General features: G+C 38.4%; 1 protein-coding gene across 4 annotated transcripts in view; it reads right to left on the bottom strand.

The window, feature by feature from the left end:
- Nucleotides 1-26886, bottom strand: part of LOC140546958 (multiple PDZ domain protein) — a 49733-nt gene extending 22847 nt beyond the window's left edge. For 3 of the 4 annotated variants that reach the window (XM_072670436.1, XM_072670435.1, XM_072670439.1), the window contains exons 1-17: nt 26813-26886; nt 25699-25738; nt 25384-25553; nt 19259-19453; nt 19023-19159; nt 17945-18161; nt 17064-17186; nt 16622-16813; nt 15841-15937; nt 14806-14894; nt 8217-8403; nt 6992-7071; nt 6558-6704; nt 3566-3748; nt 2631-2798; nt 1468-1677; nt 24-104 (exon numbers count right to left, since the gene is read on the bottom strand). In XM_072670436.1, the coding sequence (XP_072526537.1) occupies nt 24-104; nt 1468-1677; nt 2631-2798; nt 3566-3748; nt 6558-6704; nt 6992-7071; nt 8217-8403; nt 14806-14894; nt 15841-15937; nt 16622-16813; nt 17064-17186; nt 17945-18161; nt 19023-19159; nt 19259-19453; nt 25384-25553; nt 25699-25705 (2283 nt within the window). In that variant the 5' untranslated portion in view covers nt 25706-25738; nt 26813-26886. The remainder of the gene's footprint in view (nt 1-23; nt 105-1467; nt 1678-2630; nt 2799-3565; nt 3749-6557; nt 6705-6991; nt 7072-8216; nt 8404-14805; nt 14895-15840; nt 15938-16621; nt 16814-17063; nt 17187-17944; nt 18162-19022; nt 19160-19258; nt 19454-25383; nt 25554-25698; nt 25739-26812) is intronic. The other variant, XM_072670438.1, reaches the window with a different exon arrangement.
- Between the last annotated feature and the right edge of the window lie 620 nt (nt 26887-27506).

Consider the following 27506-nt stretch of genomic DNA (forward strand, 5'->3'; position numbering starts at 1 on the left):
GCTTAAATAATCTGTAATTATACCTGTACAGTGGAGAGTTGGTTGCTTTCTCTGGAATGACAATTGCTGGTTAGAAAGGTTCCCGTGTCCTGAGTGTCATTTTCCTATGAACAACAAAACTAAGTTCATGTTCTTCTGCACAGACCCAATCCAAATCCACACACTGGATAGACTACTACTTTGTCTCTTCTGGAATAGTCTTGCTATATTCTGAGCAGCGGCACTCTCATACAGACATGTTAAATGTGGAGGGTTGGTGTAAGAATTCAAGCAGCATTAATTATTGAAACGTGTCAGAAACCAGAGACTACATGTGCCTGGGTTACTGGCTCACAACAAACCCCAGAGAACAATGGCCAGAGCCATAGAAATTTTAAGGGGCCATACACATGTAAATTGATTAAACCAGTAGTACTTAAAATATATTAGTAGTAATACATTTGCAATTTAACTATAGCAGCTAAATAAAACTTCCACTTTTGTCATGTAAAGAATTGAAAAGAAAGGAATGGAAGACATGCTATGACTGAAAGCTACCAAAAACAAAACAGGTGTTGCAGAATCATCATAAGATCATGTTGGTAAAGAAAAGAATATATCTTAAGGTGGCTTTGATGCTATAATAAAATCTTCCTAAATGCAGTATTAAGCATAGATTTAGGACAGATCGCACAATGAAAAAAAGCACATAAAAGGATTATATGAAAATGTACGGGGAACAGACAGGGGCATAAAATGTGACATGAACAATTTTGAGCCCTGTCTCCTTATAATTCAGTAGTTCCCAATGTGTGGGTTAGATAAAAAAAAGCAGATATACTACATTTACATTATGTTATACATTTTCCTGAGGTACACTTTAATGTGTTTTTTTGCACCAAAAACATGCAAAAATTCATTTGTACATGACCATGTCTAAACTTGTTTTGCTTAGAATTAAACAGGTTGCTTTTGTTATTGTCCATTCAAGACTGATATATGCAAATGACCTGTATCGTTCTTCATCAGGTTTAAACAATCATATAATTTCTGCATGAATAGGCAGGGCTAAAAGGCCATAGGCCAATAAAGGCCAGATATATGTAAATATGTTGAGTTTAAGGTCAGCACAGAAAAAATAATTCAAGCTTTTTTTTATATCTAATTTTTACAGTTCAGTTTCCAAATATGGACTTACAAACTACACATGTTTACATTCATTTCAGTTGTCATCTTATTTAAGTTTTAATTTGTTAGACATAATATAGTATGTATATGGTGGCTCTACTCTGACTAAAATAAAATGTGTGACATTATAAAATTGAATTCTTACAGCTACTTATTTTTTGAGGGTATTGTTATAGAGAAATCCAAAAGTTCCATAATTAATCATGTACTTTAATTTAAATAACAGTGTGGGAGTTGAATTCTGGTGACTTTACAGATGATAATGTTTAGCGTTGAATACAATCACAAGGAGGTATTTACCGGTAATGGTTTGGCAACACCGATGCATACTGTGCCATAGTTGGTGCTCTTTAGGACGTGAACAGCATGACCCAGGCTGGCGTGACTCAAATCCGTCCCATTCACAAACATTAGCCGGTCTCCTGGCAACAAACGTCCGTCTCTCTCAGCCAAACCTCCTGGTACCAGGGAGCGAATCACTATCACTGTCTTTTTTGGGTCCACTGGATCCTGAAAAACAGAGACAGAGAATAAATGAGACAGTGACAACAGCACATTGTTACCATAGTTACCAGTTTTATTAATATACTGCAGTATAAAAGCCAAGGGTAATCATACAGTTTCAAATGTGAATAAGTCCAATAACCGTGTACAATTTCAATCTTGTTAAAAGCCCTGGTGGAAATAAATTGCTTACTGCTACACATCCTCCACAAACCAAGACAACACATTTCATTTACATAAACTGCAGAGTAAGTAGTATTAGTGCGGGTGATAATTATAATTTGTTTAAATTGTAGTTCAATTGTGTTTTTAACCTCTTACACATCACAAGAGTCCACATTCTAGGTCTATTTATTCAGTAACTTATTACTGTTCTAAAATTTACTAAGTGTGAATAGCTAAGCGAATAAAAGATTTTTATTTCCATCTTTTGAAAGTTAACAGTTGAAAAGTACAAAATGTCTGACATTGACACATTTTTGCTGAGGATGCAAGGTTTACTTCTAATGATTCTTCCATGAAGATCATATTTGTTTGGTAGAATAGAGCATCGCCATCTCAGAGTCTCCAGAAAGTTTCCTTGGTTTTCCACACCTCAACCTGACCTCCAGTGTTCCTATTCACTGTTACCTATTTTTAATTGCAACATTGCAGGAAACAGCTACCTAAATGGCATAGCCTTATGATTTTTTTGTGCCCATCAACAGCAATTTTTTTTTTTAGAGAGCTCAGCAGGTCCTTAGTGATCCCCCATTTGCATAAAACCTTGAAATCTGTATTGCCTGTTATAACAATTATCATGAACAAGCCATAGCCCTAACAAGGAAAAAAACATCTAACTGGGTACTACTGTACTGGTTTTGGTAACTAATATTATAACAGAAAAGTTTTACTCAGTTCCATCATCACACTGATCAGACTCAATTAAAGAGTTTAAAACATAGAATAAACTTACTCACCTGATAGTCCAGTATACTAAATCCCAGGCCAGCTTCTCCTTTCTGTAGCTCATAGACCTGAATTTCATCCTGCCACATAGCCTGATAGGATAGAGAAGGGATGTCCATCTTCCCACAATCCTCTCCTCCACCTCTACCTAGCCATCCAGCACAGTTCTTCTGCTCTGCCTGACATGAGTAGAGGACATCATCAAGTTTTACATCATTTTACCTCATTGCTATTTGAATTCAATTCTTGTTTTTTTTCTATTAAAAAAATCATTATTCATTCCAAAAATTCAGTTGAAAAAAGTTCAAAGAAATCACTGAAAGTCCAATATTGCCATAATGTTCATAAACATGGGTGTATGTTTTTTGAAAAGTGTGGGTGCCCCTAGGTGAACTACTTGTGCTTTTGATTTGAGTTCATAAGTCATATCGTCTAAAGTCTCACAGTTCTTGTATTTTTCAAATGCATGCAACAACAGCAATTGCAGCAATGCTCCAAAACCTAGTAGAGATAGTTACTCCATGAAAACCAGAATAAAGATATCTTTAATACCCTTAATTTCTAAAGAAGCAATGGATGAGCACTATTTTTTCCATATAGTGTATATATCTATTTCTATATCTTTATATTCATCTACACTACATAAACAAAAGTACTGGGACAAGTATTGGGTCTTTATACCCCTTTATGCTCTATGCATTCATTAGATGGGGTGCACACAAACATTTGAACATATAGTCTGTCTGTCTGTCAATCTATCTACTACATCAAGCAAAAGCATCTATAGTTCTATCATATGGGCCAAATGTTTAGCATATATTTCTTTAAATAAACAGTATTATAATAAGAAAAATGACACCAAAAAAAATTGTCATGCTAAGCTGTCAGCCCAAACTCTCTCTCTCTCTCTCTCTCTCTCTCTCACACACACACACACACACAATACCTTTTCTGAAAACTCTGCAATTAGATCCTTCAGGCTAAACTGAACATCATCACTGTCTTCATCGTCTTCATCTGGGGTGGGTGGTAACAAACGACAACACACCACACAAACATCCACAGGAAGTTCCTTCAGTAACCCCAGCACTTCCTTATGGCTTTCACCAATCAGGGGTATCCCATTTACCTGGAGTCAACACACTGTAGTCAGCTTAACACACCTCCAAACAACTACCATATTGGTGTCACTACCGTGTTGAGAAAGGTCAACCACTTAAAAAATATCTGGTCAGTGTTTGTCCCATGGTGGTCTCTTTCAATAGAATGACGGGGGAGAGGAGGTTGAGACAATTTGCAGTAACAGATGAGCTACAGTTGTACATAAACAAAGTGCACATACTTGGAACACTGGTTTGTAGTCAAGCCCTTAAGGCTTCAAGGGCCCTCAGAAAATTCAAGTTCACATTTTTCAGTCTGTTTTAGCTTTTCAACTGAGCCAGATAATTATGTGCTGTGGAACACTCATTACCTGGTTCAAGTTTGTTGAGTATAGAATGGAGCAAAATATGGCCCGCCAAAGGATATGAGTAATCAAAAAGCTCCATTTCATAAGGAGTACATCAGCAAGTTAAATGGTGGATGACATCAGTGTCAGTGACAGTTTAAAGCACTGCAGCACTAAGGAGAGAGGGGAAAGAATGATAGACACTTTCATTCTTTTCAAGTGCTGTGAGGGAACAGGATCAGAGCTCTCAAATAATGGCTTTTTGGTTTAAGGTTATTTTTGGTTTAATGTGAAATTCTCTCTCCCTTTTTCTCCTTCTCTTTCTGTGCAATGAGGAGATGATAGTTTAATCTATTCACACATTATATACTGCTGACCTATCAAAACCTCGAAACCTTTCACGTTTTATTTTTAAACCATTCAAAAACACCAATTTACACTGTGCAAATGTTTCATGATGAAGAGACCAAAATAATTTATCCAAAATTACTTGGAATAAAATCTCATTATGTTACTCAACACTGAGGACAGAAACTTGCCCTTTAAAGTTACCATTTCTGAGGTTTTGTTACACCAACATACAGCTAGCTAGCTTGCTGGTAATTCACTAATCCATTCAATAATTCTGTAATTCAGTACAGGTATGGTTGTGAAGGATTATTTTTGTTTTTTATAACTTTACAGGAGCAGAAAAAAACTTCCCTATCAATAGAAATAATTTTAAAGCATTTGTTTTGGTCTATTAGTCATGAACAACTGCCAGATTTAAATATTGTCAGCAATTTACAAACTTTCAGCTGTTTGCAATAAACCAGTTTAACAAGAACCATTTAAACAGCTTGACACAACTAATATATTTCTTTAAATTCCACACACGTTTACTGACTCCTGCAGTCTGGAAATTATTCAAAGTATGAAAAGTATCTTTAGTAGAGCCCCCTTTTGTGGTTATTACCTGCTGCAAACTTGATGCCTAGACAGTCATCTGCTTCTGGCAGTGTTCCTGAGGAATCTTAGCCCATTCCTTATGGGCAATGGCTTCCAGTTCACTAACATTCTTGGGTTTGCATGCTGCAACTGCCTTCTTCTAATCCCACCAAGGATTTTCTATTGGCTTCAAGTCAGGCGATCTTCCAGGATGTCTTCTGAAGCCTTGGGTCCTAAGCCCAAGGTCCAATGATGCCTAAGCAGTTTTCTTACAGAAGGCATGTTTCCTCTTTCTTATACATCCATCTTGCCCTCCACATGCTAAAATGTTTTCATTGTGTTTTCAAAATGTTTCATTGCTCCACCAAATCTGGCTGCAGGTCTTTCAAGTTCGTTCACTTAAGGGGTTTTAAACCCTCTAGACAGCTTCCTCTTTCTGCCATGTCCACGTACTGTAGCTAGCAATCTTCTAACTTTTAACCTGCAATTTTTTACTTGCATAACTATATCTCTAGGAACATAGTTGAATAACTTTGATTGTAACTGTATATAGTTTCATAGAAAAGCTACAGAAGCAATCCTCCTAAACTTATCCTAAATGCCTTACATGTGCAGACTGGGTTCTTGACTTAACACAGATGGTTAAATTGATTAGCTCATCATCGGTCCATGTTGGAGTTCAATTAGGTGCATTAGTAAATAAAAAACAACAGTGGAACACTTTTAAGTAAGTTTAAGGACTTGAGGCTGATGCTCTCACATTATTTTTTGGAATGAACTACATTGTATATGCACTTCTTGACTATTCTATCAGGTTGACCTAGTATATAGATGCACAATGTAGGTTTACAATTACTGACTGTGTTGCATCTGTCGCTGCAAAATGTCCCCCAGTACAGGTTCTTGTTCCAATACACAAACTACACCAGAGCCTCTCAACCACTGAGGGGGCTCCACATGCCAAATAATAACATATATAATATTTCATTGTCATTTACTAGATCAGACTAATATACACTTTTAAAGACCGTACTAGTGTGTGGAATCCAAACAGGCTTAAGCATTTTGAGGTTCACAAATTATGTCACATCAAGTACAACAACAAAGGGATATGTTGTTCTGTTCTGTTTGCTGTTGACGTGAATGTTATAAGCATTACTGCTTTACCTACATTATTGGGTCTGAAAATAAAAACTAAACAAAAGTGCAATGAGACAACATTAGATACAAGAAGGTAGCAAAAATGTCAAAAATATTTGAAAGCACAAGGGTAAAAGGCTACCTAGCGATCAAAGGGAATCTGAAATAGCTGAAATCGTGTTTCCAACATCTTGTGGAATTTATACCACAAACAATTGAGGCTGTTTTGACAGCAAAGGAAGGTTGTACCCAGGAATTAGTGCATACTGCTCCATCTACCTGATCCATCAGTAGAACGTGAAGCCTTGTGTAACCAAAGAATAACTGCTGAACAGATATAATTTGAATGCTGGACCATTCTCAGCAAAGCAATGACACAGTTATGTACTATGCAGGCATGAGCACTGTTGTGTACAATACTAACCTCCAATAGCTGGTCCCCAGGTCTTACAAAACCACACTGACCTACTGGTCCTTCAGGCAGAATGGAACAGATAAAGTGACGACCTGCTCTTGCCTCCAAACTCACCCCCAAACCACTGCATTCACTGAACTTCTGTACCTGGGCCACCTACAATTCACACACACACAGATATATCCATATACTTTTAAAGAGAGACTCTATATGTGAATTTTTTTAATCATGCCAGCATTAGGCATGACCGTACATACATTTGATGCACTTGATTATACAATGCATGTACGTTGTAGCATCGCAAGCAGATTGGCAAACTCATGCAGGCATAACTTAAACACATAGCTGTAGCTGTGCACAGAGACTCAGAGATGCATTTGAATTAGCATTTAAATGAAGTAAAACAGGATAGATAAGAAGTCCACAAGTATAATAATACAAACCATTATTTCATATTTCTTTCCCAGCCTGCTTTGCCACTTTCTCTTGAGCTCAGCCTTCTCTTCTTCTGAAAACATGGACCCTGATAACGAACATCCAAAAACATGTGCCAATTTTAGTTAAACAGGTGCTAGAAAAGCATTACATTGCTTGATATCAGTGGTCATTTTACATGACAATACTTTAACTAAATGTATTTGTAAGGAAAGTATAATACATTCCACTTTGGTCATTTTTAATCAAACGTTTAATTTTCAGTACTTTATATTAATATTTTTAAATGCCTTGAGAACAAGGGAGAAACATCCTTTCCCCATCATTATACAATATGTAAAGAAATAGAGGAGATATAATATAAACAATGCAAATAATACCTTATCTGCAGGTTTCAGAATATGAATTTAAACAGCATCTCAAGCTTTATCTATGAATTCAAAGGGAGTCGCATCACTTTTTTATTCTTCAGGCAAGTTCCCCTTGTGGGGTAGACTCAAGAGAGTCTTTATTTTATTAAACCAAGTGGTCTCATTGTTGTGTCGCAAGGGTTCTGAACAAGCAGGAGCCTACATTCAGGTAGAACGTTTTTAGCTCATTTTAGATGTCGGAAACACTTCTTTAATCTGACTAAAAATAAGAGTTGTTAAGTGTTTCAATTTACATGCTTTTTCAGGTTAATTCATGAACATTTCTATGAATTCTCAGCTTTGTTGCATCTTTTGGCTTTCTTTTGAATACATGTGCCACAAGGAGAGTCAGTTAGGTGGTTAGCAAGGTGGAACTGAGCCTTTTTTTTCTCTGACTTGTTTTCTGTGAGTTTTATCACTATGTTCTGCATAGACAACACTGGTTGTCGATACCCTGACAGAGTTTAATGTTTCTATCCACTTCTAAAGTAATAAAACATGTAAAAATTTTTATCAGTTCAATTACTAAAAAAAAGCAAAAAATATAATAAACAATGTCAAAGCAAGTCGAATGTAAATTTACAAAGCAAAATCAAGTTTTGTGCAATCAGAGACGAAGTAAATCAGATAATAAAAAAAACATTTTTCTCCATTCTGATTGTTGCACACTGCATCCTGCTGCACAATTGGCTGATTAAAATGGCTTCAATTAGTAGGTGTATGGGATGTATTACACTATATATAAGCTATCTGCTTATTTCTAAAATTAAGCAGACTATTATCTACTCAAATATATGAATGATTACTCCAAAATGTTCCTTACTAAACCGTGGATCTTGGCAGTGTGTGGAGAGCCCTTTCCCTGAGGTTAGTGTTGTTTTTGGCTCTAATGCAGAGGGCCCAATCTGAGGACATTTCCGCAGTAGAGTGAGTTCCACCCTCTGACCTGTCGACCTCAACATCTCTATTGCTCTTTCCTCACTGCAGCCATGAAGCCGCCGTCCGTCTACCTACAAAGACAGAGAATAATATATATATTTAATGCATATATTTTAAAGCATGATAAAATGTTGCTGGAATATTTCAAATATACCAACAGCCATTTTATGTCTTTTTTATCTGGGGCATGCATGTGAAAATGTCTGTTAGGGCTTTTGTAAATACTGTGAGCTGGCAAATGTAAACAAGTCCCATGCTGTTTACAAATACTTCTGTTTAAAAATACATTGGTAAAAACTGAAGTAGTTTAGTAGTAGTTTACATGTTTTACTCAAGTTAAAGTGTGACATTACACACTCCTAAATGCACCTAATTAAATAAAAAATATATGTTATTCTATTATTCTATATATTTTTAAATAATGTAAAATAACACCATTAAAAAAAGAATATTTGGCAGTTTTGTATACATTTCATTGTAAATGTGGTAATATATTGCATTCTCGTCTGATCCTGTCTTTTCACTTAGGCCCTTAGTTTGACAATTTTTCGTATTCTGTTTTAATATTTTAGTATTTCTATGTCCCTTTTGTCATCTCAGGTATTTAATCAAAGCCATTTTGAACTAGAAAAATATAAAATGATGCCATTCATCTGAAATCAACAACCTCTCCTCTCCTGTTCTACTTTTTAAGCTCAGAGCTTAAAAAGTAAAATACACAACCCCAGATTCTAGTTTCTTTAACCAATAACGCTTTTATGGTTTTTATGGACTATTTTAATAATAAAATAGAAAATATTAGACACCAACCCTTCTTATTAAATCAAACATGGCCATCACCTGGTGTAGCTGCTTTAAAACATAACTTAGTTGTAGAACTAAGGCTGGAAGCCTTCTACCCACTTCCTTGATCCTTAACATTTATATTCAATACCCAAGGCCCAACGACCCTGCTTATACCTGAGTAAAAATTACATGTATGAGAAATTCCAATCTGGATTCAGACCCAATCATAGCACAGAAACATCTCCTTTTTGCCTCTGATCAAGGCTATGTATCTCTATTAGCCCTACTAGACCTCAGTGCAGCCTCTGATACAATAGATCATACTATTCTACTAGAAAGATTAGAGAAAATGGTTGGAATCACAGGAACAGCCCTATTGTGGTTCAAATCATATCTAACTGAACACTATCAGTTTGTAAAGATAAAAGATTGATCTTCAAATTACACAAAAGTAAGATATAAAGTTCCGCAAGGCTCTATTCTAGGACCTCTATTATTTATTATTATGTATTTATTATACATGTTCCCACTGGGCTCAGTTATAAGCAGTTGTTATGCAGATGAAACACAGCTATATTTATCAGCCAAACCTGACAATAAATGTAGTTTAAAGAAAATGGAGGACTGTGTTAAGGATATAAAACTCTGGATGATCACATAACTTCCTTCTTCTTAACAGTGACAAAACCAAGGTTCTCCTTTTAGGTCCAAAAGACCAGAAATAAATATCTGACCTATTGTTAGACTTGGCTGGTGCTTCTATTATTTCTGGTCTAGCAGCTAAAAATCTTGGCGTCATATTCTATTTAGAGCTATCATTTGAGCAACATATAGCAAATATTAGTAGGATAGCCTTTATGCAGCTTAGCAACATTGCAACTACTCTACAGGCTGCAGAAAAGCTAATACATGCTTTTATTACCTCATGGCTAGATTACTGTAATGCACTTTTGTCAGGTTGTTCCAGCAGGAACCTCTATAAACTTCCATTAGTTCAAAATGCTGCAGCCAGGGTCCTTACTAAAACTAGGTCCAGTTCTATCAGCACTCCATTGGCTCTCTTAAATTAGATTGAATACAAAATTCTTCTATTAACATACAAAGTTCTACATGGCCTCGCTCCTGAGTACCTGCGAGATCTTATTACATATTATGAATCATCAAGAACAGTTAGATCTCAGGGTGTTGGCTTCTTAGTAGTTTCCAAAATTCAGAAAGCCTCAGCAGGGGGAAGAGCCTTTCTTATAAAGCCCCCCAACTCTGGAATAACCTTCCAGATAATGTTTGGGACTCAGACACAGTCTCAATCTTTAAATCTAGGCTGAAAACTCATGTGTTTAGTTTAGCTTTTGGAAATGAATGTTTCCTCTTAGATAAAGGTTGTAGGTCCATGGGTTCGTGGACACAGGGAATTGTAGCATACTGAGATGCTGGAGCTGTCGTCTCGCTGCTAGCACGCGATCGACCAGGTTTGTGGATGGTGGAGCAGATGGACGCTACCGTTTCAGGGTGCTCCCGTGTCTGTGTTACCTTCTGGCTCTCTCCTGAGTCGTCAGCCACACTCTGATACTGCTCAACATTCTCTGCTCTCTATAAATCCATCCAGAACTAACTCTTTACCTTCTCTTTACCTTCTCTGAGTAAATGGTCACCCAGCCCGACCAGCTGGAAGACTGTCCACTGAGGTCCCCTCTACCTGCGTCAGACCTGCTGCCACCTACCAGTACAACCAGCAGGCTTCACCCCCACCACCACCCATGCCAGACCAGCAGCACACCCTCCTACCACTGCTACCTGCCTAATGACCATGTTAAAACCTCTCTTGACTATCTGCCACTATTAATATTACCACTATTTGCCATCATTACTCGCATTATTCTTACCATTACTGCCATGACTATATTAAGTTATACTACACCATGATTATTATAGTATGATTACAGAACAGATCAGAACAGTTCAACAGTATAGATGGTTTGGTAACTTTTATCAATAATTTAGAAATAGTTCTGACCAGGGGAAGATGGGTCCCCCTTGTGAGTCTTGGTTCTTCCCAAGGTTTCTTCCTCCTGCTCTGTTTAATTTCCACTGTCGCCATTGGTTTGCTCACTGGGGGTTGTTGGTTAAGTTAACTCTGTCCAATCAGATTTGGAAACCTGATACTCACACCACTGAAAACTCCTGCTTTCATCTCACATCACTAACCATTACGGATCTGATTAGCAAAAGTAATAAAAACTGATAGTTTGTTAGGCAGTTGTGTTTGTATAACAGCAGGAAAACAGATTAAACGTAGTTTTACCAGACTGCTAAATTCAGTATATCTGATTCAGCAGATTGAGCTCTTTTTTTAATAGGACAGGCGACAGTAATTTGAGCTACATAAATGTAGAGGCTGAGGAACACAACTGGCTGTTTTGTAAAACATCATGATGCAACAGAAACAGATATGCACTTACAGAACTCATTTGATGTGCTAGGGCGGACACTGGGAGCAGGTGCGCAAGTACAGAACCGAACTCAGGACTGTTTAGGTTTCACACAAACCTAAGCTTTCTTAAATTCAGATTTACTAAAAGCAGCTTGCATGATTAGCTTCCTGATTGGAAACTGCATGATTAAAAAACAGATTTTTCTTTGAAAATATTGTAAATAGAGGTGACAGAAATACTGTCACCTCTATTTACAATATATATACTGTCTGTTATGTAGATGTTACAGCTTGTAAATACTTTTTGTGACCATGAGGTGGCTTGTCTTAGTAATTTTCACTCACTCAGAATGCTTCTATTTCTTTTATGTACATGGGCTGCATGCAGAGCACATTTGAGATCTACCCACAGATGTGTAATGCTCAAGTCAGGGGACTGTGAGGGCCATTGCAAAAACTTGCAATTGTGCAAGTTCTCCCACTTAAAAAGATAGAGAGGCCTGTAATTGACATCATAGGTAGACCTCAACTATGAGAGACAAAATGAGAAAAAATAATTCAGAAAATCACATTGTCTGATTTTTAAAGAATTTATTTAATGGTGAATGGTGCAATTAATGGTGGAAAATAAGTATTTTGTTAATAACAAAAGTTCATCTCAATACTTTGTTATATATTCTTTTTTTTGACAATGACAGAGGTCAAACGTTTTCTGTAAGTCTTCACAAGGTTGGCACACACCGTGGCTGGTATGTTGGCCCATTCCTCCATGCAGATCTCCTCTAGAGCAATGATGTTTTGGGGCTGTCGGCGGGCAACACAGGCTTTCAACTCCTTCCAAAGGTTTTCTATGGGGTTGAGATCTGGAGACTGGCTAGGCCACTCCAGGACCTTGAAATGCTTTCTTATGAAGCCACTCCTTTGTTGCCCTGGCAGTGTGCTTGGGACCATTGTCATGCTGAAAGACCCAGCCACGTTTCATCTTCAATGCCCTTGCTGATGGAAGGAGGTTTGCACTCAAAATCTTACAATACACGGCCCCATTTATTCTTTCATGTACACGGACCAGTCGTCCTAGTCCCTTTGCAGAGAAACAGCCCCAAAGCATGATGTTGCCACCCCCATGCTTCACAGTTGGTATTGTGTTCTTTGGATGCAACTCAGCATTCACTCCCCTCCAAACACGAGTTGTGTTTGTACCAAACAGTTCTACTTTTGTTTCATCTGACCATATGACATTCTCCCAATACTCTTCTGGAACATCCAAATGCTCTCTAGCAAACTTCAGACACGCCCGGATATGTACTGGCTTAAGCAGGGGAACACGTCTGGCACTGCAAGATCTGAGTCCCTGGCGGCGTAGTGTGTTACTGACGGTAGCCTTTGTAACGTTGGTCCCAGCTTTCTGCAGGTCATTCACTAGGTCCCCCCGTGTGGTTCTGGGATTTTTGCTCACCGTTCTTGTGATCATTTTTACCCCACGGGCTGAGATCTTGCGTGGAGCCCCTGATCGAGGGAGATTAGCAGTGGTCTTGTATGTCTCCCATTTTCTGATTATTGCTCCCACAGTAGATTTCTTCACACCAAGCTGCTTGCCTATTGCAGATTCAGTCTTCCCAGCCTGGTGCAGGTCTACAATTTTGTTTCTGGTGTCCTTCGACAGCTCTTTGGTCTTCACCATAGTGGAGTTTGGAGTGTGACTGTTTGAGGTTGTGGGCAGGTCTTTTATACTGTTAACGAGTTTAAACAGGTGCCATTAATACAGGTAATGAGTGGAGGACAGAGAAGCCTCTTAAAGAAGAAGTTACAGGTCTGTGACAGCCAGAAATCTTGCTTGTTTGTAGGTGACCAAATACTTATTTTCCACCATTATTTGCAAATAAATTCTTTAAAAATCAGACAATGTGATTTTCAGAATTTTGCTTCTCATTTTGTCTCTCATAGCTGAGGTCTACTTCTGAGAACTTGCACAATTGGTGACTGACTAAATACTTTTTTCCCCACTGTATGTTTCTGATCTTATAGAAGCCAACCTCTAGAAATGTAGGTTTCTTAACTGACTTTGCTTTTAGTTTTAGATTTTTTGTGAAATCTTTTTCTTTCTACCAATTGCATTAATTTGAAAGGATGATAGATCCACCGTTGGCAAATGGTTCTTTCTGCTACAAACATGTCTTTGGAAAAAGAGTTTAAGTTGAACTTCTAAGTCTACAATACTTCCAAGGTGCCTCAGGCTTATTCTTTCTGATGACTTTTCCATGCAAAATGGCTTTTGTGTAAACAAACATTACAACAAAGCTCTACCACTATACTACCAGTCATATGGAGGTTTATTTTGTATTTCTGGCCAGCATGAAAATTTTCCTGGTCTTTCTGATCTTGCCTTGACATTCACAATTCCCCATCTCTGCCATTTCTTAATAATATTGGACAGTGGAAATTGCAAACTGGAAGCACTTTAATACCTTTTCAAATGCAATGCACCTCATGGACTTGGCTGGTAAGTCACTTGCTCACATACTCATATTTAATAGGCTAAAAAATCAGGTTATTGATTCCTAATTAAGCTCTGAGAACATCGGGAATGTTGTTAACATTTGATGAAAACATGATACTTTTAGTAGTTTACTTTAGCAGTTGTATTTACTAAGTGTATGTCCAAGTGTTTGTGGACACCCCTTCAAATGAATGCATTCAGCTACTTTACGTTGCACCCATTGCTGACACAGCACAAGCAGTCAACACACACTCACTCAATGCAGTCAAATTCTCACAGCTATGCTCCAAAATCAAGTAGCCTTCCCTGGACAGTAGAGACAGGTACGACAAAAAAGTAGGATAATGATTTTGGAAGAAACAATCAATGAGCAGGTGCCCCAATAGTTGCCCATATAGCGTATGTAATGTTACATTCCATTACATGCAAAATGGACAGTTAGTGTATATTTTTGTATGGATAAAGAATGAAGCTGGATAACCATGTGATGATTTACATCAATGCTTCTCAAATTGGACCTCAGAACCCCCAGATAGATAGAGCAAAATGTGGACCCTCAGGAAGGCCCTGGGGACTGGTTTGAGAACTACTGATCTACATTATGACTGCGTAAAGTGTAGTCATTAAACTCGAAACCAGGGACGGGAGATATATCTTGATTTATTTCATATTATCAAAGACCTTGGACACTATGCTATGAGTATTATTTTACCATGCACACACACACACACACAGATCAAACCTTTGTGCATCTCTCACCGCAATAATGTGATCTCCAATATGCACTTGTCCATCCTGATCCACTGCACTGCCCTTGACAATCCCCTTCACTACAATGCCACTGAAGCCTAGCAAAACAAGTAGCAGCAGACAGGCATAGTTAGAAAAACAAAATATTCTGGAGAACAATAAAAATATGCAATATCTCTTCAATTTACTCCTGAATTTAAACTAGCCTTCTTTTAAATGCTGACGACAGTTGAGGATGTTGCCATTGACATTTGACTGACAGCAGAATAGTGATTCTGTTGCTACTTTACAATTTAGTCATACATTACTTATTTTATTGATTTCATTCAGTTAAGGAATAGTTTAGTCAAATATATACAATGTCCCAAATGTTCTAGGTCAGCTAAGACACCAAATATGTCTTTGCCGGTCAAGTGCATTTGGGGTAAATGTACTATTCCTATACATATAATATAACAAAATATAACATTTAATTTTTACTGCACATAAAAAAGATCACAGACTCCACGGACATTTGCCTCTGTTTCAAAATAGATCAGCACTGTAATTACACACCCTTTACGTACAAGGTAAAATAACCAGTGCTCGTCAATGAAAGGCTTCCTTTGAATTAGCTTGCTGGGACTGAATGCTGGTGATTTATTGTGTGCATGTATAGTTTTTCCTACTGGCAAAATTAAGACGGCTAAGTTTAAAAAGTATATTCATCCTCAATATCAGCAGGTATCCTGCCCCTGAAAAATGCACGTTAGGGAGTCGGTAACAAGCATGCGGAGGCAGGGCTTAGTCAGGAGAGGGCGGGGTAGAAAGGAGACAATCAGAGCCTGTTCTGCTTCGTATGGCGCTGCCCACATACACAAGTGATTCTTAAACTCTTGGGGCTGCTTCAGCCAGGTTTGGAACAGCAAAAGTGTAATGTCTAATGTTGGCCAAATCACTTATTTTAACAAAATGCCACAAGGAGAATGTATGTGAAAATGTTTGTTGAAACATTGTGTAGAGTTTACTTGTGCTTTAAGGCCTTACCTGCATTTAAGGCCTTACCTGCATTCAGGTGCTCAATAGACCTGGCGATGGTGATGCCAAGGCCATTTTTGTTCTTTGTAATTCTGACAATGAACTCTTTATCCCCTTCACCACACTGCAAAGTCATAGCAAAAACAGAGTAGTTATGCAAAACTGATGTAGTAACCAGGGTGGCCAGCTTTTCTATGATCTAATACAATATGGTAGGGTTCTATAAATATATTGACACTCATTAGACCATGTCTTTATTGCTGACATGCTGACTTTATTACCTTTCGTTTACATTAAGAAGACATAACCATTACGGAAAAAACTACTTTTGTCCAGCATATAAATAGAAACCGAGCCCTTAACAATGTCTATAAGATGGGCATTTAAGTTAGTCGTGATCAAAGAGAGTTTTTAAAAAAAAAACCTTTTATGGTTGGCCCTCATTAAACAGGTCTGTGTCCTATCATGTCTTATGATTTCTTCTATATTGGTTAACCAATTCTAGCACATGAGGTTGTTTTCACTCCACAATATCTTGATATCAAAATATTCTTGCCTGATATACTGCACAGATTTTTAAAAGTCTGGACACCTACAACAAAGCTGAAGTATAGACCTGGTCACCCAACCTAGCTTTTCAAGTAAATATTTCTGGGTGTAAACTACTCTGAGCATTATTGAATGTGCACAGTTACACTCTTGCATAACATTTAAGTCTTTGTATCCTATTTACCCCCCACCCCCCCAAAAAAAACACACACACACTCACACACACAGTCACATAGTCTGAGAAACAGTAACAGTGCACCTGTCCTTCTAGTGTTTCCTGTTGCTGGGCAACACTGTACATGAGGTCATTGTCTGTGGTTTCCCTGGCAATGAGAAGCCTCACTTTGGAGCCAGAGAGGCGGAGCTCTCGTGCTACTTCATCAGTGCCCATACTAGACACGTCCACATCACCAATCCTCAGGAGCATGTCACCACTGCGCAAGCGCCCGTCCTGCCCGTACCATTTAACAAAACATAAAACACACAGACCTGAGATTGCGAGCCAGGCCCTCTCATCAACTTAAAAAAAGAAACAAGCATGTTGGATAATCATCTTTGAGGTCAGGACTCTGGGGTTGCCAGTGCATTGTTGTGAGATCAATTTAAATTGATCAAGTGTTAATCAAACAAGGCTTCTTGGTGACCAAAGAGTGTGAATACAAGGTAAGTCTACTTAGTAAACTGGTGTTTCTTTCTGGTACCTTTCCTGCTGCTCCTTCTGACAAGATGGTTTTCACCATAGTGCCTGCGCTCTTCCCTCCAATGATTCCAAATCCCAGGCCTGAGCCATCATTCTCCAGTTCAATTAGCTGGACATTCCTCGCCTAGGACAGTAAAAACACACAAAAAACAGCTTAGTGTGCCTGTCTCTAGAAGGCCTTGCACTGAAGCCACAGTTTTTTAGATATTATTATCGCCCCAGACACTGTAACTGCTAATGCGATTACTTTAATAGCATTACACTCTTACAAATAAGGGTTCTTAAATGGTTCTTGGTGGAGAGCTCTGGTTGCTAACAATGTTGCCTCCTGAAGGGTCCCTTAAGATCCAGCTTTTTTACAATCTAAACAACATGGCAACATAAAAGTGACTATAATAAAAAATGTAGGTTATTTGCTCAGGCAGAAACGGAAGGACTCTAATATAAATTCTCATATTAATTATAATTTAAATATAATTTAAAATCCTTTAGAGATTAGGTATACACTCTTAATTTTAATTATACATTACTGTTCAATAATATAATATGTGGTTGCAGATTCATATACAAAATGATTGGGTACCCTATAACTTCATAGTTTGCAAATAATTCATTAGAATCTCTAAGAAAGGAAGATATTTTTTAAATGTCAGCACACACAGTATATACAGTTTCTAAAAATAGCCTTTAGTGTTCAAATAATTACTAAAGCAAGCAATTGCATGCTTTTGAGAAGTAGCACTGTATATACTGGGAAATACAGCTGATATAAACATAAACTTATTTTTACATTGTTTTAATGGACATCACATATAAAGCTATATTAGTCAATTAAATGAAGACTACGATTTGTGGTTCTTAGAGAGGCTGTGTTAGTCTTACATTGAAAGAATCGCTGATGCCTGAGAGGTCTTTGGGCAGCGACACAGCACGGCTCATGCGTGGTGGGCAGAGATCAGCCATTGGTCCTCTTGCTACAGTCAGAGTTGTCATGGAGACAGCGCTCTGTAACACCCTGAAGGCTTGCTGCTGGGTTATTGTAGAGTCAAACACCTCCCCATTCACCGCAAGAATCTGATCGGATTCGCGGAGGCCATCACTGAAAAAAAGACAGAAGAGAAGAATGCAAGCACAATTTCACAATCTTCGATAAACATTACAAAGGCCAATTTAACGTTGTTGGGTTTACTGCACAGTTAGACTCTTACTTACCTACATGTACTGTGTACAAATAGTATACTCAAATACAATAAAATATTTCAGACTGTAAATTGCCTGACTGTAAATTACTTGATTAATTTGCCATTGTATTTTTATTGTTAAAAAGTTAATACTACTCAAAGTTTCACTGGATTGATGGGCTACCGTCATCAGCCTACCTTGAGTGCTAGCTAGCTAATACACACTTGCAGTAAAACATATAAGCAGTAAAACTTTAAAGTTATATGGACATCCTCTAGTTGGTGTTATGCCCATATCAGTAACATTGTAACAACGTTCCTCTACCGTAAGAAATTACTGGTGTTGTTGCTGCTATTCCTGCTTATACATCACTGCTTTTGCACTTGTTGTAAACAAAACGTGCACATATTATTGGGCAGTTGAATGTGCTTGTAGAATTTCGTCAGCTAACAGAACCCACACTGGCTAGCATTGCATTGACTAATGGGAGGGAGATACTTGGCTGGTGTACCCACCAAGAGACAATTGCTGTGACATCACCAGGGATTGAACCTGCAATCTTCCAATGACAGGGCCAACACGTATATGGCTACGTCATTCGGAAGGCCCCCTGAAGTTTATAACTATGGGTTTAACAAAGGGCTTCTACTGTCACTGCATTTATTTGTATAAATGTCTGTTACATCCATGTTAAGGATTAGGGTAAGATAAGCTTAGCAAGCTGGAGGTGGTACACAAATACTAGTCCAAGGACAGAAAAACAAGCCTATGCGTGTACCTGTGGGCCAAAGAGCCAGGCCTTATTCCCTGTATGAAAATACCAGACCCTCCTCTGTATTCATTTTGCAGGCCCACCACATCGAATCCCAGGCTGCCCTGTTCCTTCTGAAAATCCACACTCAGCACACGGCGACCCTGGGACAGGAACACAAGTAGACATAACATAGTCCGGTGTTTGGGCTGTGCATGGTAAGCACAATTGTAAACGTATGAAACAGTCAGTCAGATGTGTACCATTGCCATAGACTGTATAGTTGACTGCAAGTCCTCTGTGATGATGGGAGTGGTTGATATATGGTTAGCAGATCCATATCGATCATTTCGCCGCTGGGCTGACAGGTAGGACTCGCTGTGCCTGAGAGTACAAGATGTGCCAATACGGCTCAAGTCACCTCGTAGGGAATGGGATCGGGGTAACTTAATAGAACCCTGCAGAAACACACACAAACATTTTAGGCCACATGTACCTACATGAGAAGGCCCAGTACAAAAACGACCTGATGCATTTGCAGTGTGTCTGAAATTAATATTTAGTCTGTAAGGTTGTGCACAAGATCATTTTCTAATTGTGATATGCTTGTGAGACACAGGGTTTACGTGTCACCATGAAATTAAGAAATGATGGAGCTTCCAACAAACAGGACAAAAGAGAAAACCCATTTAGTGGTTTAGTGATAAAAAAGAAAGGGGTGTAAACATTCTATGTTGGTGTAATTGTTTCTATGCCTCCCAACCTCCCCTACCAAAAAAAAAAAAAAAAAAAAAAGGGAACCAATCTCAAGAGGAGCTCCGAGAGTCTGATGAATGCATTCAAGCTGTAACAATCTGAAATATTTTGTCACATAAAACTGCATAATGCCTTTTTGTAAAAGCTGTTTAAACTTATGTCCTTTCAACACTGTTGTAAAAACAGCTGTAAACAGCTGTAAAAACACAACTCAGCAGTCACTGGTTGCATTCTGAAAAGCTTCTGAGACATCAAGTAGTACTTTTCTGCTTTCACCATCCTTGGGACTATTGCCACTGTTTCTGCCATTGTTAAAAGTATCCCAACACCACAAAGGTGGATTTGTTGATCATGTGTCCTGCTCTTTAGTCAAAAAAATGCCCATCAACTGCAAGGAAATTGAGCCATGTCCTAGTTTGAGCATGAGCTATTGCGGAGGAGGAGACTGGGCAAAGATAGAAAGTAACACCCCAAAAAAGTGAACGCTGAATGTATACAGGATACAATTCTACATCAAAACCAAAACACCACTACATGCACAGTAATTCAGAAGTAGTTCAAACACATACATACATGTGTTTCATTGCCTGTCTAGATATCCCATCAACTAACAAGTTAAATAATAATATCACCTGCTCACTTGTTCTGAAGTACGGTTAAACTAATTTGTCAGAATCTGAATTGCCAATTCTAACTACTGTGAAGCTTTTAACAAGCATTTTAGTTATTTTTGGTTCTAATATAGCCTTGTCAGAATATGCTACATTCTTCCAGCTCAGTGCAACTGTCATTACCATGGCAATGCACAACCACCACGTCTGGTCTATACTGTACTTATTTTTGACCAACATAAATGGAGAGAAAACAGTGCAGCACTGGGCTTTGCCTCAAGATTTTACATGTCGTGCACACTTTATATTGCTCACCACAATTGTGTTCTCTAGAATGATGGTGCTCTATCCATTACTTTTGGGATGATTTGGTAAGTTAGGGATGAGGTCACTAACATTCTGAGTGCAATCAAATCCTCCAGCAGTGCTTCAAAATCTAGTACAAGGCCTTCTCTGGACAGTAGAGTCAGTTACTCCAACAAAATCAGAAAATAAACCTTTATTACCCTTGATTTCCCTTGATTCCCCCAACACTTTTGTCCACATTTTTGTCCACAGTTTCAGCAATAACAGCACCTACTTGTGAAGAATGTTATATTAAATATGAGCCAGGTTCATGAGGTGCTTCACAAATAAAACTCATGTGTGTGGTACTCTAAAATAAATTTTAATTTTAATTTAAATCTGTTGTCTGCAGCTCAAGGGATGGATTGAGTCCTTTACCAGGCAGGGTAGCAGGAAATGGTACAGGAAACATATAATAGTTATATATTTTTGACCCCAACTCTCCATTGTTTAAATGCCACTGACACAAACGCTATATTTGATTTTACAGTGGGGCAAAAAAGTATTTAGTCAGCCAAAGATTTTGCAAGTTCTCTTAGAACTTGCACAATTAATTAAAAAGATGAGAGAGATCTATAATTTTCATCATAGGGACACTTCAACTATGAGAGACAAAATGAAAAAAAATCTAGGAAATCACATTGTAGGATTTTTAAAGAATTTACTTGTACATTATGGTGGAAAATAAGTATTTGGTCAATAACAAAAGTTCAACTCAATACTTTGTAACATAGCCGTTGTTGGCAATGACAGAGGTCAAATGTTTCCTGTAAGTCTTCACCAGGTTTGCACATACTGTAGCTGGTATTTTGGCCCATTCCTCCATGCAGATCTCCTCTAGAGCAGTGATGTTTAGGAGCTGTCGCTGGGCAACACAGACTTTCAACTCCCTCCACAAATTTTCTATGGGGTTGAGGTCTGGAGACTGTCTAGGCCTCTCCAGGACCTTGAAATGCTTTTTACAGGGCCAGTCCTTCGTTGCCCAAGCAGTGTGTTTGGGATCATTGTCATGCTGGAAGACCCAGCCACGTTCCATCTTCAATGCTCTCACTGATGGAAGAATAAAATAAAAAAAAAATCTCACGATACATGGCCCCGTTCATTCTTCCTTTAACACGGATCAGTCTTCCTGTCCCCTTTGCAGAAAAACAGCCCCAAAGCATGATGTTTCCACCTCCATGCTTCACAGTAGGTATGGTGTTCTTGGGATGCAACTCGGCATTCTTCTTCCTCTAAACACTACGAATTGAGTTTTTACCAAAAAGTTCTATTTTGGATTCATCTGACCACATGATATTCTCCCAATCCTCTTTTGGATCATCCATATGCTCTCTGGCAAACTTCAGACGGGCCTGGACATGTACTGGCTTAAGTAAGTATAAGTATTTGGTCACCCACAAACAAGCAAGATTTCTGGCTCTCACAGCCCAATAACTTCTTCTTTAAGAAACTCCTATGTCCTCCACTCGTTACCTGTATCAGACTCCAAACATTGCAGGATTTGAGTCCTTCTTGGCGTAGTGTGTTCCTGATGGTAGCCTTTGTTACTTTTGTCCCAGCTCTCTGCAGGGCATTCATCAGGTCACTGTGTAGTTCTGGGATTTTTGTTCAATGTTCTCATGATCATTTTGACCCCATGAGATCTTGTGTGGGGGCCCAGATTGAGGGAGATTATCAATGGTCTTGTATGTCTTCCATTTTCTTACAATTGCTTCCACAGTTGATTTATTCACACCAACCTGCTTGCCTATTGTAGATTCACTCTTCCCAGCCTGGTGTAGGTCTACAATTTTCTTCCTGGTGTCCTTCAACAGCTCTTTGGTCTTGGCCAAGTTTGGAGTCTGATGCAGGTAACGAATGGAGGACAGAAGAGTTTCTTAAAGAAGAAGTTACAGGTCTGTGAGAGCCAGAAATCTTGCTTGTTTGTGGGTGAAATACTTATTTTCCACCATAATTTACATATAAATTCTTTAAAAATCCTACAATGTGATTTCCTGGATTTGTTTCTCATTTTGTCTCTCATAGTTGAAGTGTACTATGATGAAAATTACAGACCTCTCTCATCTTTCTAAGTAGGAGAACTTGCACAATCAGTGGCTGACTAAATACTTTTTTGCCCCACTGTAAGTACAATTTACTGATTTGTGATTATTTAGTGTTAACTTGGCCAGCAAACTCTTTCTGCTCATGTTCTTTCAACAGGGGATTAAGTGTGTGTGTGTGTGTGTGTGTGTGTGTGTGTGTGTGTGTGTGTGTGTGTGTGTGAAAGAAAGACAGTAAGAGTTGTATGACCTCTGCGACTTTTCTCATTTACTAAGCACAGCTTAAGTGGGCTCAGGGAGAAAGTGTGTGAGTATATATGTGTGTGTAGGGGGGTGGTGGTTTCTCCCTCTCACTCAACAGAGCTTTAGTAGTCAGCTCAGGTAAGTAGCTTACACAGCCTCCATTTGGTCCCTGCTAGTGTTTTCAAAGAAATATTTGACAGTGAGCATACATAACAAATGTACAGGACAGCACCTATGTATATGAATAATGAATATGGAATAACCCTCTGGAAATGTAACTATAGGCGTGGAACCCTAGCAATGCTGAATTAGTGGCTGTAGGCCACTAGTCATAACTTTGTAGTGAAGACTCTTGTTCCCTCTTAGCAGTCTGAGCCGTTTATCTCTTCTTATTCTGTCTATTGCTCTCTGTGGGTCGGCCTTTGCAGGTGTTACAGTTATCCCTTTAGTGTCTAGCCCAGGGATGTGGAACGGAAGGCCTGAGTCCAGTACAATTCGGTGAAAAGTACTGGACTGTGGCCTTGGCAAGTAGTATTTTATCAAGGATAACACAATAAAATCTAAGCTGGTTTTCAATTATGTTTCATTCTGTAATGGCACTACAGCACAGAAAATATGCAGCAAGGTATTTGAGTCCTATTCATTAAGTACTGAGGTGGTTTTCAGTGGCCCGCTCTCTCTTTAACCCTGCAGCGCTTTTACATGGGGCCTTCAGTAAAACCCAATCGTACTCAACTTGTTAATGATATAATACATATTTTAACCAGTCCTCGGCACCTACTTAGGGTCAAAACGGTTAAAAAAATCAGAGCTATGCTCCTCAGTCCAATAACTTATATATAACTTAAATAACTCAAAAGAATGTCATAACTCCCCCAACAGAACCCATTTCAGCACTGTAATGAATGAACCTTAAAAGGTTAAAGCTTGTTAGAAAAGATCAGGTGATGATTCAAAGCGAATTTTAAAGCAAAACATGTCAAACCATGAGGTCAATGGGCTACAACAGCAGAGGAACATGTTAAGTTCCACTTCTGCCTGTCAAGCACATACAGCTGAGGCTGCTGTGGACACAAGCTCAACAGGCCAACAGCATGAATCCATGGACCCAATATGCATTGTGTCAACAGTCAAAGCAGGAGAAGATGGTGTACTGATATTATTTGTACAATAAACGACTAGTTAAATGCCACAGACTATTAAGTATTGTTGCTGACCATCCACATCCATTTATGGTCATCTTCTAATGGCTACCTCCAGTATGAAAACATGTCACAAGCAAAAGTCATCTCAAACTGGTTTCATGAACATGACAATGAATTCATTGTTCTTCAGGGACCTTCCCAGTCACCGGATCTGTCTTCAACAGAACACCTTTGGGATGCAATACATTAGGAGATTCCCAGAATAAAAGAGCACCTGAGAATCTGCAGGAATTGCATGACACAATCTTGTCAACACTGACCAAACTGGGGGATGTTATAAAAGCAAGGTGAGATTCTCCAACATTAGTATAGTGTTCTCAACACAATCCTCATTAACATTTTTTTAAGTCTCTGTAATGTTCCCATATTCAGCTTGTTTGCATAAAGTGGGTTATATATATATATATATATATATATATATATTTACACTCACATACATGTTAACATGTATTAGTATGCATGTGTATAATTAACAATAGTGATGGGAGGCATAAAATTAACAGCTGTTAAAAAAGAAAAAAACATTGCTATGGAACTTTTTGAATACAGTTGGTTAATATTAAACAATACTGTATTTATGGCCGTTACAGTAAACTGTGAGGCACTAGTTACTGAGCCAATAGCAAAGAAGGTAAAAGCAGTTATTAGTGGTTTAATGGTGTCTGTGCTGTTAATTAGTCGTCAGCGTTGCCCTTAAGACCTGGTTACCAGGAGTATTAACACAAATCCATTTCCTGGGCGGTTCACAAAAAGCATGTGATACTCTCTTTCTAACCCAATAAAACCGAGGGGCCTGTATGTGAGTTCACACACAATTTTTTTACCTTCGCAACTACATCATAATAAGTAAATATTAGCTTTAAAATAGTTACTGAATAATGTTAATAGTTAATAGATTATGTATTAGCATCATAACTTAATAATATGCCTGCATTGTGGCAAAAATACAGCAGGCACTGCAAAATAAAAAATGCCAAAGAAAATGGCAAAAGAGGACCAGGAAGTACACTGAAATAGAAATGCATTGAATTTATCCGACTCAGAAATTATTCCTTTTCAGTGTAAGATATGCTTTTGTTATAAATACTACCATACTCACTTTCTCTCACAGTACCCTGATGCACTTTTATGGTTTGTAAGCACACAAAAAAACTCTGTAAAGTCTGTGTGTTACTCTGTAAAGTACCTGGTGCAGCTGATGATAATGTGCAGTGTCTTGCATGATGAGGATCTGGTGGAAAAGGGGACTCTGTAATACACTCTTTAGGAGACTCAATTTCTCCTCTGTAGGCAGCTCCCCCCTCTTTTTCAGCCTTTCCTGAAGTCGCTCCACAGCCAACAGAGCACGCTGTGTATCTGTACACACTCACACAGAAACACATCTCATTGAGTGATTAACACGAAAACAAACATACACAAACATTGTGCTAGATAGAGCTTATGGGCATTGCATAAGTACTGTAATAAAGAGGCTGTAGAATAAGCAGACATTAGTCCTCACCCATCATTTTGACCTTGCTGCATCAGAAGTCAGATATGCCCTGTTTCCGCAAGATAAACACATAAAATTAACAAATGACTGACACGTCACAAATCTGCTAACTTATTTTCTTTGACCAAGTTTTTTGTTGTTGTTCATTTACTTTTGAATTTTCAATTAACTTAAAATCAAAGACTTACTTTTGTAAGGGAAAAAACCCAAAAGACTTACCCCTGTTCCCAGCCTTGCCCGTATTCACGTTGAGTCACGTGACCAGGTTGACGTACATATCGAAAACTCGTTAATTAATGACGCCCCACATAACTTCATAACTACATATCCATTGGTCTCTATGACATCTCTCGATTGAGGGGCTTCCTCGCGCTCGTGTAGCTGATCCCGCGCGAGCCTAAAGTAGTCTTTGTTTGCGCTGCGCCAGTCTGCTTAATGCGCTTTAGCCAGGGAGGCTTAGCAGCCTTAAACGGCCTTAAACCGCGAACGACGGTAATTAACTGGGACACGTGTCTGTACTGTTTCCGAAATACGAAAAAACATTTGCACAGGCCACAGTGATATATATATATATATATATATATATAATGTTTGAGCAACCAATTCCCTACACAACTCAGTACCGAACATAAAGAGCATTTTATAATGAGGCAAATTCAACTAGCTAGATGAAAAGGTTGTTTCCTGTCCAGTATATATTATTTAAAATGTGCTAAATTACTAATTTCCAAAAACAAATGTTTTAATAATTTACGTGCAAACATCGTAGGCTATTTTAATAAAGGCTAATTAGGATCTGATGCGCCGATTCATTCCACCTGCATTGACGCTTCAAATCAGTCCATTAGCTTTTAAGCCTCCCTTGAGCTTAAATCAGGTGTGTTAGAGGAGGAAAGCAGAAAACTCCATTGTGGCTGGATTCTATTAGTTAACCCTAACTGCATTCTCAGCAAATCATTTAAACCAACCTGACCTCTGTATATTTCTATGACGTTTCGTCTTTGAAAACCTGCATGGCGGATGTGACGGGCTGATGTGATCCCAGTAGTCGTTCCTCCTCTCCCTCTGATCTAATGCCTTTAAACCACACTCAAACACAAACCACAACGTTTCTCTGTCTTACCGTTCAAATCAACAGGCTTCTGGATGCCGTCCACGGAAGAAGTCTCTGACTGCACGAGTCATATAAACCCAACCTGGCCCACAAATCAGTTCTAACAACGGAGGCTCTGTAAATATTAAACAGTGCCAGAACCACACGCGTCGGACGGAGAAAGCAACAACCAGTCGTGAACGCGCATGTCCTCGAGGCGCCTCTCGTGTGCGCGCTCTCCTCGCTTTAATGGTAAAAAAGACCCATGTAGCTGCTTAGTTACCGAAGGTCATTAATGTTGTACATCTTATTTTTCTAGAACTGGTTATAACCAAGAGTTAATCCACTCAACTCAAATGCTTATGGCTTACTCCCTAGTGCAAAAGGGATCACTCTCAGACACAGGAAAATCATAACTTATATAAACGAAAGCTTTTATAGCCAAGACGACTAAATAATTAAAAGAACCATAGCTGAATACTTGCTCAGTAGTAAGAAGCCAATAAGATCAGAAACAATCAATTACATTTAAAATAGTCAACGAGAAACAAACAAATATAAAAATTACTACATAAACTGTGTCCGAAACTGTGTCTTATTCACTATATAGTGCACATTGGGTTTTGCCATTTTGTAATGGGGTCTAAAAACACGGTTCTCGTAAAGCACTTGTATATATAGCGTACTAGCGAAATACAGTAAACGGACATAGAAAACCCAAAAT

The sequence above is a fragment of the Salminus brasiliensis genome, chromosome 24 (genome assembly GCF_030463535.1).
Source record: "Salminus brasiliensis chromosome 24, fSalBra1.hap2, whole genome shotgun sequence".
NCBI classification, from domain to species: Eukaryota; Metazoa; Chordata; class Actinopteri; order Characiformes; family Bryconidae; genus Salminus; species Salminus brasiliensis.